Here is a 14,821-nt window from a genome sequence, read left to right as displayed (position 1 = left end):
AATATCAAATCAGATATATTTTACTCAAGAAATTTTAGTAAGTATGAAGAGCTATCTTCTTTCCTCAGGGAAAATTTTCAACAGGGTCTCTGGTCAGCCCTAACTGAAAGAATTTCTTGGTTTTCAGGTAAACCTTAGACTACATCTATTGATCTCACAAATTTCCATCTCAAAAGATAAGAAAAAGACTTAAATAACAGAAAAACAAAGAGAGTCCTAGCTCAGTCATTATCTTGTGTGAACTTGGGCAACCCATGGAGTTAATCTCCATCCTTGCTGGATCACTAAGGATTCAATAAAATACAGGATATGATAGTCTTTCAAAAGTTTTCAGTTTAAAAAAGAAAATCAAGAACTAAACTTAAGAATTTGCTGAGGGCCAGGCACTGTTCTGAGACTGTGCATATGTCCTCAAAACAATCTCAAGTAAGTACTGTTATTCCCATTATAGAGTTAACAAATATAAGACACAGAGATGTTTAGTAACTCACACAGCTCGTAAGGGGCAGAAGCTGGATTTGAACCCAACCTGACTCCAGAGCCTAAGCCTGAACAAGGGGCCAATAAACTAGGGCCTACAGACCAAATCTGGTCCTCAGCCTCTTTTAGTGAATAAAGTTTTATTGGAATACAGCCAGGCCCCTCCACTTACGTACTGCCCATGGCTGATTTCATGCTATAACAGCAGAGCTGAGTAGTTGTAACAGAGATCATAGAGCCTACAAAGCAAAAATATTTGCTATCTTGCCCTTTAAAGAGAAAGTTTGTCAACCTTGCCCGAAGTCACTTTTATATACTCCTCTCTAATGATTCTCTAATAATAAAAGAAGGAGAGGAACTGTGGCTATTGAGACATACACATAGTCATTCAATTTTCAAGACCCTCGTTGGCAATAGACTGGCTAGCATTCCACACCCATTCTTGTTTCCTCATCTGTGGAGGAAATTTTAGTCCTAGAAGACTCTTTGAGACCCTCAATCTGACTGTCTCTCAGTACAGAGGAGACTGAGACCCAGAGAAGTTAATGATTTGCCTGATATCACAAAGCTGGGACAAGTCCTTTGGTTCTTTGGGAGGTTTCTACTCCCTCTGGAATGTTGACTTCTGCATAAGCGGGTTGTTGAAGAGTTGACTCAACCCTATTATATCCCACCCACTTCCTTGGAACTGATTCTCGTAAGTGTGACCAAACTCTCCTCCAAAAAAGAATTCTCCACTGGGCTGTGTATCTGGGCCCCCACCTCTCTGAGTAGTTTCTGCTACCACTAGACTAGGAGTGGGGAATTTCCCCTTCAATACTCAACATTCCTGCTTTCCCATCTCCCACATACCCACATAACCATTACAACATAGCACACAGCTGCTTGTTAAAGCTGCCAACTACAGAAGAAGGGAATCCTGGGCCACCAACCAGCCCACAGTTACAAAAGGTAACATCATGGTTTCATGTCACTCAGTTGGCTTGGCTTGCTCACCCATGACTCAAGTTTGTGGGGGCCTCCCTGCCTGGTTCCCTGTGTAATCTGTCTCCTCTGTTAACCCAGTCCTGGAGTCTTCGCTCTTCCTTTTCAATTGTCTCTCACTTCTACACCAGGCCAACGTGCAAGTGATTTCTCTCTCTCAGCCTCATTAACTTTTTAGGAATGGAGTCTTTTTTCCAGAGCTAGTAGATTTTCACCTGTTACAGGTCATAACTACTTTCAAAGTCTCCTAAGACCCAGGAATGCCCCCAACCAGCCTCTCTGTTTAATCTTCTTTTGGACTTTTCAAGATCCAATTTCCTACTTTTTTTATGGGTGACTACCCAAGTCCCCCAAGCCTCTGATGTATTGATCCAAAGTCCTTCCTCCCTAAAACACTGTAGGACTCTTTTCCCAGAGCTTCTCTTGTTGCTCATTTCTTCTACAGCACAAAGTGACAAGGCTAAAGGCAGACAGAGGGGGAAAAGTGTCCCATTAGGGGGTTTCTGACAGAGATGGGAGCTCCAGAAAGACTGTAGCCCTGTGGTGTTCTCCTTGGGCCTGCACATTTGAGAATTGACATTCCACTTATGAACTTCCAGGACCGACAGACAGGATTAAATTGACTTTATATTTTAATACAAAGAGAAATTTAGATGTATAGGTTTAATATAGTTTAAACTCTTTTTCAATTTTGGAGGGAAAATACTTAGATTTGCGTTTTCTCATATGCTGTATTTTCCTTTAATTCTTCTTTCAAATGTGTATTACAACAGTGTTTAAAACCATTTTAGGGGCACCTCGGTGGCTCAGTTGAGCACCCGACTCTTGATTTCGGCTCAGGTCATGATTGCACAGTTCATGAGATGGAGCCCTGCATCAGGCTCTGCACGCTGACAGAATGGAGCCTGTTTGGGATTCTCTCTCTTCCTTTCTCACTGCCTCTCCTTTGCTCTCTTTCTCTCTCTCTCTCAAAATAAAAATAAAAACAAACTATTTTAAATTTTAGAATGAAAATTATCATGCTTATTTTTCTTGTATGTTAATAGTTTTTAAATGTTATAAATTAGCAGAACTTTTTTCCCAAACAAAATCTTAGCAGATTCCCTTTATATAAAATAAATAAAAGGTTGTTGGGAAGGAGTGGGAGGGCAGCCGCTGAGGTATTTCTACAATGAAAAAAAATTATTTTTTTATGTTTTATTTTATGTTTGAGAGTGAGAGCATGCACGAGCAGGGAAGGGGCAGAGAGACTGAGATAGAATCGGAAGCAGGCCCCAGGCTCTGAGCTGTCAGCACAGAGACTGACATGAGGCTCAAACCCATGCACAGTGAAGTCATGACTTGAGCTGAAGTTGGATGCTTAACTGACTGAGCCACCCAGGCGCCCTTACAGTAAACATATTTTTAAAACTCACTACTTTAGAATATAACCATACTTTATTGACTCCAAGACACCAACTACTGTAAGACATACCATGTAGCACTAAGAAAGAAGAAATGCTGGCATTTAAACTGTGGCATACCACTGATTGATTTTAACACAAAACAATCTCAAAGTTGTTAAAAGGTGGTCATTGTGGTACTGTAAATCACTGATGATTTATAGCAGTATAAATAAATATACATAAAACCATGTTCATTTATTCACATGGTCAACCTGAAAGTTAAACTTAAGTGAAGTGGCAGTACTAGCTTCACATAAATGCTAGTTTCCATTTAGTAGGCACTACTAAGTGCTATGCCCCAGATAAGTGTCAACTGGGAAGTTGCCTTGGTACTCCTGCCTTCCTTCTACTTCTTAACATTCTCTTTTACTGAGTATTTGCCAAGTGCTGAGTGCAGTACATTAATTATCACATTGAATCCTGACAAGAACACTCCAAAGTAGATGTTATTCTCCTACTTTATAGAGGTAGAAATTAAAACTCAAGGAAGTTAAGTGACTTGGACCAAGTCACAGAATTAGTAAATGTGGCAGATCAGATATGCTGACTTCAAAGTCCATGCTTATTCTACTGTAGAATTTTCTAGCATTAAAGCATTCTCAAAGTTTAAAGGGACTTAGAAGTCATTGCTCCTCCTTTCAAGAATCTCCCTCTCCAGCATCCCTAGCAGATGGTGATAGTTTCAGTATATCTGACCAGATAGATAAGCATCTACCCAAACCAGTAATTATCAAACCTGCCTGATAATCAAAAGCATCTGGGAAGCTTTTTTTAAATGTAAATTCCTGGATCACCTGACTGGCTCAGTCAGTTGAGCATTTGACTCTCAATTTTAGCTCAGGTCATGATCACAGGGTCATGGGATCAAGCCCCATGTCAGGCTCTGTGCTGAGTGTGGAGCCTGCTTGAGATTCTCTCTCCCTCTGCCCATCTCTCCTCCTCTCTCTCTCTCTAAAAAGAAATGCAAGTTTCTGGGACTCTCTTCCAAGATATTTATTTATTTATTTATTTAAGAGGTCTTGAATGAGGTCTAGAAATCTGTATGTTTGGAAAGCACATCCAGGTGATTCTGATGAAGCATGTTTACAAACCATTAATATAATCTCACAAAGCCTTAGGTAGAAACCATTGTTGGGGGAAGAAGTTGAATTTCAGCCCCATCAAGGAAGTAGTGACTTCTGCACAAAAGAAGAATGATGCCATGCTTCTCCATTGGTTAGAATAATCCAACACTGAGACATAAGTAAGGTAAACAACACCCACAGGAAACTCCACATGAACCATTGAACCCTGCATGTTTTGGGTAGGGCTAAATCCTCTTACCAACAAAATCTCAGCCCAGATCCACTCCCAGGTGCTATCAGGAAGAAAGGCATCCTTTCTAGTTAAGATGTGATGTGTTCCCAGGCCTAGTCAAAAATGCTTTATCTCCTAAGAATGGTTCTGCCCCAAACCACCCCTCACCACTCTCAATGGCTTCTCCATGATCCAGAGATTAGAAGTTAAGGTCTTATCCCCAATAAACAGCCTTGGAAATTTTACATAAAGAGATATGAGAGTTTCCGGTGATAGTAGGGGGAGGAGGTCTGGATGCAAACTGAGGGCAGATAAGTACTTGGTAGGCATACAATGCAGTGAAGCATTAGATGGGATGGAAGGTGTGCTGCTTCCAAAATAAATAAAGTAAACTTCCTATTCAGCTCTCGAATTCAACAAATCTCAAGTCCACTAAGATTTCATCCAGCCTTGGCTCTGATGTCTGTATAGAACTTGCACACTGTCCAATAGAACTTTCTATGATGAGAGAAACATTCTAGATCTATACTATGTAATATGGCAGACACTATCCACATGTAACTATTAAGCACTTGGAATATGGCTAGTGTGACTAAGGAAAGAAGTTTTTAATTCTTAAATTTTATTTAATTTTAATTTCAATTTAAATAGCCCATGTGATTAGTGGCTACCATACTAGGCAGTGGAGTTCTAGAGGGACTAACCCAGCCTCATCTTGAACTTTGTGATCAGACCTGCTTATTCAACACCAACTTTTAGGAAAGCACCAAAGTACAAATCTTGAGAAGATAAAATATATCAGGAGGGAGCACCATGATGGAGCCAACACAGAAATCAGCATCTGCCCAATATTTTAGCCATCATAGAGGTAAGGCAGAAATGACTTCAGGGATAACCCAAACAATTGTGAAGATGCCAGTTATTAAAATCCATCCCTAAGCAGCTGATCAAAGGTCAAATGCAGTGTGTGATGTGATTTCCTTGCAACTTCTTCTCATGCTCTGTATATGACAGGGACAATTTTTACTTTCCTGTTTCTCTTCCTCCAATCAACTCAGTGCTGTCACTTTCTTCTTATTGTTTCTATGCTTCATTAGCCACCTCTTTCACCAGCACTAGTCTTGCTTGTATCTTTAGTCCAAAAAAAATGCACAACTTGGCTAATTTGGTCAATCAGTCATTTTGGTGAGAACTCTGGGTTGAGATAGTCATTGGACTGAACTGATAAGCCAGCCATAGCCCTGTGCTGATAGGATGGAAGGGGCTTCCTAGTTTCTCTTCAGCCATGCACATATCCTTTGACTGGGATAGTCCCACCCATATACGATTATCAGGAAAACACCTCTCAAATATACAACAAATATATAAAATCCTCTAAGAGTTGAAGAAAACTGTAGAAAGAGTAGGGGGCTCTTCCTCCATCTGTTCTATGAGTACTTACTGAGGTTCCCTTGTGTTTCAGGCATTGCAGTTGGCTTCCAAGGCAAGACAAAAAAATATCTCTTCCAGGAAACTTAACATAACAAAAAGGTAGTAAAAGAGCTACTATTTATTGAGCTTCCATCCCATAAGAGATATCCATTTCTCATAACACTCCTGGAAGGTAAATACTATCATCCCCATTTTATAGATACTAGGGTGGAAGTTCAGGTTTGTCCAAGAGCACCTCAGTCTGTATGTTCTTTCTGCTTCTCCACACTATCTGCCTTGTGTAGTCTCTTCTTCTATGTATACAGTAAAGGATTCTAAGCACATTTATTTAAAGGCTATTCCTTTACCACAAGAGATTAAGATTACCTAAGAGACCTAGTGAGCAGAAACCCATTATCAGGGATTTAAGGCAGGAAGAAAGAATCACTGCCACCCAAAGCCAAGAAGAATAGGGCCTTCTATGGGGAATATTGTAGTTAAGTAAATAGTTTTCAGGGAAAACTTACCGGCCACCACACCATACTTCGTCCTGCCAGGAAGAACCCTCCAACAGTCCCACGATTAGTAGAAAACATAGCCTGGGGAGGAAAGGTCAAAAATTTAATATAAAACTAGAATAGAGCAACTTTGTCTGCCAAAAGGACACACCTCTCCCACTCCCATATACTTGCACTTTCTCTTACTCTCTTTACTTTCTGAAACACTTCCACATTCCTTACTCCTCTAGAGCTCCACTATACTTAGATAAAGGAGGCAGGCACCTACATTTGATGAACAAGAGGACTAAAACTCAGAAGGTTTAAAAACCTTGCCCTGGTGTTCATAATGTGGCTTCAAGTAAGTCACTCCACCTGGATGTTTGTCTGTTAAATAAGGGGAAATGGAACTTTTTATGCCATTTTTGCAAGCATACTCAAGGTGCCTAATGAAATATCATTCTTTTGGGCGTACCTGGGTGGTTCAATAGGTCAAGCATCTGACTCTTGGTTTCAGCTCAGGTCATGATTTCACAGTTCATGAGTTCAAGCCCTGCACCAGGCTCTGTTGACAAGAGCTTGCTTGGGATTCTCTCTGTGCCTCTTCCCTGCTCACGTGCCCACTCTTTCTCTCTCAAAATAAGTAAATAAACCTTATACGATTTTTTAAAGAAATATTCTTTTTAAAAGCACTATACAGTGGGGAGCCTGGGTAGCTCAATTGGTTAAGCGTCAGACTCTTAATCTCAGTTCAGGTCATGATCCTGTGGTTGGTGAACACACATCGGGGTCTGTGCTAATGGTGCAGCACTTGCTTGGGATTCTGTCTCTCCTTCTCTCTGCCTCTTCCCTGCTTGCGCTCACTCTTTCTCTCTCTCTCTCTCTCTCTAAAAATAAACAAACTCAAAAAAATTTTAATAAATAAATGAAAGCACCATAAAAGGGGCATGAAGGAGGACACTTGTTGGGATGAGCACTGAGTGCGCATGTAAGGGATGAATCACTGGATTCTATTCCTGAAATCATTATTACACTATATGCTAACTAACTTGGATGTAAATTAAAATACATACATACATACATACATAAACACTATACAGTATGTGAATTATATCTCAATAATGTTATCATCAAGACAAAAAAAAGGAAAATGCTAGAGAAATGCATGGTGTTCATACTAAATACATTAAATATGGACCATTCAAACTCAATTCAAAACTTTCTGAGATGTAGATAGGAGCTTGCTGGAGATAGTACTTTTCAACATATTATGTGTACTGCCAGATGATTATTATTATGAATACAGAAGGAGGGGATTCCTTCTGACTGGGGTGTCAGGAAAGTCTTCACAGAGGGAGCAGCACTTCAGTAAGTCCTGAAGATAGAGTGGGATTTCTTAGTCAAAGAAAAGAAGGAAAGGACATTTCAGACTGTGGGAATAGCATGAGCGATAACCCAGAGACAGAACTGCAGTGTGAGGAGGAAGGGAATGGTGAATAACATTACCTGGTGAACCTGGCTGAGACATGTGAATGAGGAGAATGGTGAGAAATGGGAACAGACCGCAGACCATCAAATACCAGGCTAAAAACTGTAGGCTTTATTCCACAGGCAGTAGGGAGCTACTGAAGGTTTATGAGTGCATTTTCTATAAATGACCACCAGCCCCTCCTTCTCACAGCACCCTTGGAATTGCCTCTGAACCTTCAGTTTATGTTGGTCCAACTTAGACCCAGCCCATCCCTCCAGCTCAAAACTGGGACAGTGTCTTTGTTTGTGTTCTCCTTCTCCCTTCCCTCTCTCTATGTGAATGGACTTCCCTTAGCTGATGGCTTGCTAATCTCCCTGAAAATACTTATGACTGATAATGACTTAGCCCTGTTAAAGGTGTTTGTGTCATGACCCCTGAGGCTTAAGAGCATCACTGGTCCAAAAGAATTAACCTCAGATGGTAACATTTCAGACACTTAGAAACTAACAGTTTATTCAGCAAACATGCTTACTACAGATAACATATTGCTAAGTACTCAGACTCCAGAGATGGACTGGACTCAGTCCTTGAGGAAGCAAGGTCATTCAAGCATCCAACAATCAATATAAATTGATTGTTGTGTGCCAGGCAGTGCCAGAGAGAGCATAGCTCAGATCTTTCTGGACTCATGGCTGAATCCTCCCTCCCATAGGGTATACTCTTAGGGATTCTGTGGTGGTTTTCTAGGAATAGCAAAAGGATTTATAAACCCAGGGAGCAGAGAAGGTGCCAGGGCTGAACAAAAATATGGTCCAAGGACTCAGATTCTAGTAGTTTGCCAGGGAAAGCCATTCTGAAAGTCATGCTGATGTCAAAGCAGGTTGATACACCCCAGATGGTATTGGAGGGACACAAAAAGTGGGTTTGGAGCCCAGATACAACATTTCCAAGTTGATCTCAGAAACAAAGAGCTTAGAGGAAGAATGTGACAGTAAAGACTAGAGTGGGGAACTGGATAATTCAGGAAATATATTAGGGATGGATAAAAGACAAGGACAGGGTATCTATATACCAGGTCTTCTCTTCTCTGGAATGTTTATTCCCTCATCTCCAAAAGTCCAGACCCTGCATACCTATCCTTCAAGGCCTTTCAAATGCCACTTTACCCATGAAACTTTACCTGACATTCCTCCACAGAAAATTCTTCCACTGCAATGGCCTCCTCCCCTTCACAAGCAAAAAATAATCCCTCTCTCCTGTTAACATCTAGAGATGTTCTATAGATGTTGTTTGTTTCTATGCCTCATTCACAGCCTTTACAATTTTTTCCTTTGTGTTGCCATTTATAATTTTTCCAGCTTTATTGAAGTATATGGAAAAATTAAAAATTGTTTATATTTAAGGGATACAATGCAATATTTTGAAATACATATCATTGCCAGCCAGGTGGGAGAATGGAGAGATGTTGATCAAAAGGTAAAAAGGTAAAATTATAAGTTGAATAAATTCTGGAGATCTAATTTACATCATGGTGACCATAGTCCATAATACTGTATTGTATAGTTAGGTTTGCTAAGAGAGTAGATCTTAAGTGTTCTCACCACAAACAAAAAACGTTGTAAGCATGTGTGATGATGTGTTTATTAATTAGCTTGATTATGGTAACCATTTTACAAATTTTTACTCCCCTGTAATGCTTAGTATAATGCCTTGTGCATGGTGCACGTTCAATAAAATGTTGGATAAAGGGGTTTCCTAGTGCCTTCTGCCTACAATCTTCCCCATATCCCACCCCCCAAACACTTCTTCTGGAAATGAGCAACACCCCTCCAGGCAGGCATTTTGCAGATTGCCAGCAACATTCAGGAGGTGCTTCAAGTAGGTGTTATTATTATAGCTCGTGTACCCTGCTTCCTTCTTCCCTGCTGTTCATTCCCTACAATGGAAAGACACTGCCTCCATGAGCAAGGGATGTTCAAAGGAAAGCTCTAAGGTTCTGACACCACTTTGTAAAACATGGCATTAAATTTGCCTGTCCACCCTACAACTAGAAGTGAATGATTTCACAAGTGTGAGCCAGAGGAGCAAAAGAAACACAACTACTGACCCATCTTTTTTTTTTATTAATGAATTAAAAATACCACTTAACAAAAGTAAGACATTTCAGACCCCTTCTTAAAGCTTAAGAAACTGGGGGTGTTGGGCCTGGAGTAGAGAAGACTCTGGTGTGACCTATCATCTTCTGAGGTAAGTGTAGTCTACATAAGATATAACCAGATACAATGGAGAAGCTCCAGGATGTCAGATATGGGTTCCGTGCCAGAAAGATTTTTCTCACTATCAGAACTATATAGAGATGGGAATAGTGTCACTGGGGAGAGTCTTGGCTCGAAATATTCAAGTGAATTGTGGACAATTGGTCAAGATAATTTAATCAAGTGGTTTAAGAATAGATTTGAGCACAGGATAAAGAGGTTTGAACTCTATAAACTTTAGGCCTTCGCTTTATGAAAATATGTCAGGAAAGAAGGAATTCCATACCACCAGGACACTGTCACAACAATGCAAGTGGTGATAAAGACCACGGAGAGAGTGCTGCCAAAAAGGATGGTGCCTTGGGGAAGAGAAGGTGAAACAGTAGAAAGAGTATGCCTTTGGCATCTAATCCCAGCTTTGTACAGATTCATCTGACTGACTTCTTGTCACCTTTTGATCCTCACCTGTAAAATTGAAAGAGTGTGCTTCCACAGGGGCAATTGCTACTCAGACATCCAATGATGCTGTTAGCACAAATATTGCACAAGACAGGAGTGAGTAAATTTTTTTCTGTAAAGAAAAAAGGTCCAGGCCATAAATTATTTAGGTTTTGTGGGATACATATGATCTCCACTGGACAGTCTTCCTCTTTTATTTTTTACAATCCCTTAAAAGTGTAAAAAAATTTTTTTAAACTTGTGGGCCATACTAAAACAGGCTGTGGGCCAGATTTGGCCCATGAGCTGTAGTTTAACAACCCATAGCATAAGGGGGTTCAGCATAGCCTAAATGAAATCTTCCAGAAATAATAAGGTCAGAGATTTAGCCTAAAATGATACAAAATCCGCCAAGAAACAGAGAGGTGGTGAAAGAAGAATGGAAATATAAAATGAAGAAGTAATAAGCTCAAACCCAAATATGATTGGAAGAGGGTAAAACAGAACAAAATAATGTTGGAAGAGATGTGGATGGTGACAGAGGGACATTGCTATGGGTGCCTTTTCTAAGATGAGGAAGCACCATAAGCCAGGATCACTCTGTCAGTGCAGCCCAGATATCATGCAGGAGTCAGGATGCCTATCCCCGAACCAAGCCACTCTTGATACCCAGTAGAAAAAAGAGGAATGTAAACTGGAAGAAATCCAGCAAATTAAATGATCAGGGTCCAGAGGCACTGACTAATGGGTAAAATTAAATGTAGACAAATATTAGCAGGCTCATTAGTGGCATTTAACAGGACAAGTGATACTGATTCACAGATATTTGAAACGTGTAAACACCATAATCAGCAGGACTGGTAGAGGCTAAAATAAGATTGGTTAGGGAAACAGAAATTACTGGTGATTGTCTGGGAAACAGGCAGTATGGCATATCTAGCAAATGATGAATTCACATCTAAGTGCTAGGCACTTAGAAGCTGGGAAGGGGTGATGGGAGGAAGGCAGGCAAGGTGGCAAAGTCCCTGGTAATATGGAAAACCAAGAGCCAAAAGACCTGAGTTCCAGGAAAATTTCATGTACTGCAACCTCAGTTAAACCACATCCACATGGGGCTTCAGTTTCCTTTTCTGTAAAATAGGGATTAGTATTCTTGCCCTCCTTATGTTTTTGTGAAGATGCCCTATCCACTTGATTGCTTTTGCCCATTTTACTTAAAAGGACAAGAACAAATCAGTGCCTGGCTCATACCTTGGAGGGCTAATGACAATATTATTTAAAAAGACTCCTAGACTCCATAGAGAATTTTCAGATTCCAACCCTCAACAAGTACAAAAAGATCGAGATCATACCATGCATATTCTCAGACCACAACACTATGAAACTCAAAATCAACCACAAGAAAAAATTTGGAAAGACAACAAATACTTGGAGACTAAAGAACACCCTACTAAAGGACAAATGGGCTAACCAAGAAGTTAAGGAAGAAATTAAAAAGTACATGGAAGCCAATGAAAATGATAACACCACAACCCAAAACCTTTGGGATGCAGCAAAGACAGTCATAAGAGGGAAGTATATAGCAATCCAGGCCTTCCTAGAGAAGGAAAAAGGTCTCAGATACACAACCTAACCTTACACCTCAAAGAGCTGAAAAAGATCAGCAAATAAAACCCAAAACAAGCAGAAGTCAGGAAATAATAAAGATTAGAGCAGGAATCAATGCTATTGAAACCAAAGAAACAGTAGAACAAATTAATGAAACCAGAAGCTGGTTCTCTGAAATAATTAACAAAATTGATAAACCACTAGCCAAGCTGATCAAAAATAAAATCAAGAATGAAAGAGGAGAGATCATAATCAACACAGCAGAAATCAAAACAATAATAGAATATTATAAGCAATTATATGCCAGTAAAATGGGCAATCTTAAAGAAATGGACAAATTCCTAGAAACATATAAACTACCAAAACTGAAACAGGAAGAAATAGAAAATTTGACCAGCCCCATAACCAGTAAAGAAATCAAATTTGTAATCAAAACTCTCCCAAAAAACAAGAGTCCAAGGCCAGATGGCTTTCCAGGGGAATTCCACCAAACATTTAAGGAAGAGTTAACACCTATTCTCTTGAAGCTGTTCCAAAAAATAGAAATGGAAGGGAAACTTCCAAACTCTTTATAGGAAGCCACCATTACCTTGATTCAAAAACCAGACAAAAGATCCCACTAAAAAAGAGAACTAGAGACAAATCTCCCTGATGAACATGGATGCAAAAATCATCAACAAGATATTAGCCAACTGGATCCAACAATACATCAAAAAAATTATTCACCATGACCAAGTGGATTTATACCTGTGATGCAAGGCTGGTTCAATATTGACAAAACAATCAGTGTGAAACATCACATCAATAAAAGAAAGGACAAGAACCACGTGATCCTCCCAATAGATGCAGAGAAAGCATTTGACAAAATACAGCTTCCTTTCTTAATTAAAAACTCTTAAGAAAGTAAGGATAGAAGGATCATACTTCAAGATCATAAAAGCCATATATGAAAGACCCAATGCTAATATCATCCTCAATGGGGAAAAACTGAGAGCTTTCCCTCTAAGGTTAGGAGCAAGACAAGGATGTCCATTCTCTCCACTGTTATTCAACATAGTATTGGAAGTCTTAGCCTCAGCAATCATAAATAAAGAAACACAAAGAAATAAAAGATATCCAAATCAGCCAGGAAGAGGTCAAACTTTCATTCTTTGCAGATGACATAATACTCTATATGGAAAACCCAAAAGATTCCACCAAAAAACTGCTAGAACTGATCCAGGAATTCAGCAAAGTGGCAGGATATAAAATCAATGCACAGAAATTGGTTGCATTCCTATACACCAACAGTGAAGCAACAGAAAGAGAAATCAAGGAATCGATCCCATTTACAACTGCATCAAAAAACATAAAATACCTAGGAATAAACATAGCCAAAGAGGTGAAAAATCTATACACTGAAAACTATAGAAAGCTGATGAAGGAAATTGAAGAAGACACACAAAATGGAAAAATATTCCATGCTCTTGGATTGGAAAAACAAATATTGTTAAAATGTCAATACTACCCAAAGCAATCTACATATTCAATGCAATCCCTATCAAAATAACACCAGAATTCTTCACAGATCTAGAACAAACAATCCTAAAATTTGTATGGAACCAGAAAAGACCCTGAATAGCCAAAGCAATCTTGAAAAAGAAACCAAAGCAGGAGGCATTACAATCCCAGACTTCAAGCTGTACAAACCTATAATCATCAAGACAGTATGGTACTGGCACAAAAACAGACACTCAGATCAATGGAACAGAATTGATAACCTAGAAATGAACTCACAAATGTATGGCCAACTAATCTTTGACAAAACAGGAAAGAATATCCAATGGAATAAGGACAGTCTCTTCAGCAAGTGGTGCTGGGAAAACTGGACAGCAACATGCAGAAAAATGAACATTTATCACTTTCTTACACCATACACAAAAATAAACTCAAAATGGATGAAAGACCTAAATGTAAGACAGGAAGCCATCAAAATCCTCAAGGAAAAAGCAGGCAAGAACCTCTTTGACCTTGGCTGCAGCAACTTCTTACTCAACATGTCTCCGGAGGCAAGGAAAACAAAAGCAAAAATGAACTATTAGGACCTCACTGCACAGCAAAGGAAACACTCCTAAAATTGGATGTGGAGAAAGAGGATCTATTTTGCACTGCTGTTGGGAATGCAAAGTGGTACAGCCACTCTGGAAAACAGTATGGAGTTTCCTCAAAAAATTAAAAATAGAACTGACCTGTGACCCAGCAATTGCTCTACTAGATATTTATCCAAGGGATACAGGTGTGCTGTTTCAAAGGGACACATGCACCCCAATGTTTATAGCAGTGCTATCAACAATAGCCAAAGTATGGAAAGAGCCCAAATGTCCATCGATAGATAAATGGATAAAGAAGATGTGGTGTATATATATACAATGAAGTATTACTTAGCAATCAAAAAGAATGAAATCTTACCATTTGCAACTATGTGGATGGAACTAGAGGGTATCATGCTAAGTGAAATTAGTCAGTCAGAGAAAGACAAATGTCATATGACTTCATTCATATGAGGACTTTAAGATACAAAACAGATGGACATAAGGGAAGGGAAGCAAAAATAATATAAAAACAGGGAGGGGGACAAAACATAAGAGATTCTTAAATATAGAGAACAAATAGAGGGTTACTGGAGGGGTTGTGGAAGGGGGGATGGGCTAAATGGGTAAGGGGCATTAAGGAATCTACTCTTGAAATCATTGTTGCACTATATGCTAACTAACTTGGATTTAAATTTTTAAAAAATTTTAAAAAGAATATATCAAAAAAAGAATTTTCAGATTCATGTCTACAAGATCCTCACAACAATCTTGGGGAATCATAAGAATAGGTAAGATTGTACCTATGCACACTTGAGTAAACTGAGGCTGAGGCAGGTTGCCCAAGGTTGCATAGCTAGAACCATGT

General features: G+C 39.4%; 1 protein-coding gene across 1 annotated transcript in view; it reads right to left on the bottom strand.

The window, feature by feature from the left end:
* The window catches only part of SLC5A1 (solute carrier family 5 member 1), a 76,484-nt gene that overhangs the window by 60,419 nt on the left and 1,244 nt on the right, over nucleotides 1-14,821 (bottom strand). The window contains exon 2 of the mRNA XM_039225885.1: nucleotides 6,143-6,214. Coding sequence (XP_039081816.1) covers nucleotides 6,143-6,214 — 72 coding nt within the window. The remainder of the gene's footprint in view (nucleotides 1-6,142; nucleotides 6,215-14,821) is intronic.

The sequence above is a fragment of the Hyaena hyaena genome, unplaced genomic scaffold, assembly GCF_003009895.1.
Source record: "Hyaena hyaena isolate Hyena2069 unplaced genomic scaffold, ASM300989v1 scaffold_19, whole genome shotgun sequence".
Lineage (NCBI taxonomy): Eukaryota > Metazoa > Chordata > Mammalia > Carnivora > Hyaenidae > Hyaena > Hyaena hyaena.
Note: the sequence above shows the minus strand (reverse complement) of the source record. Positions and strands in the feature narration are given on the sequence as shown.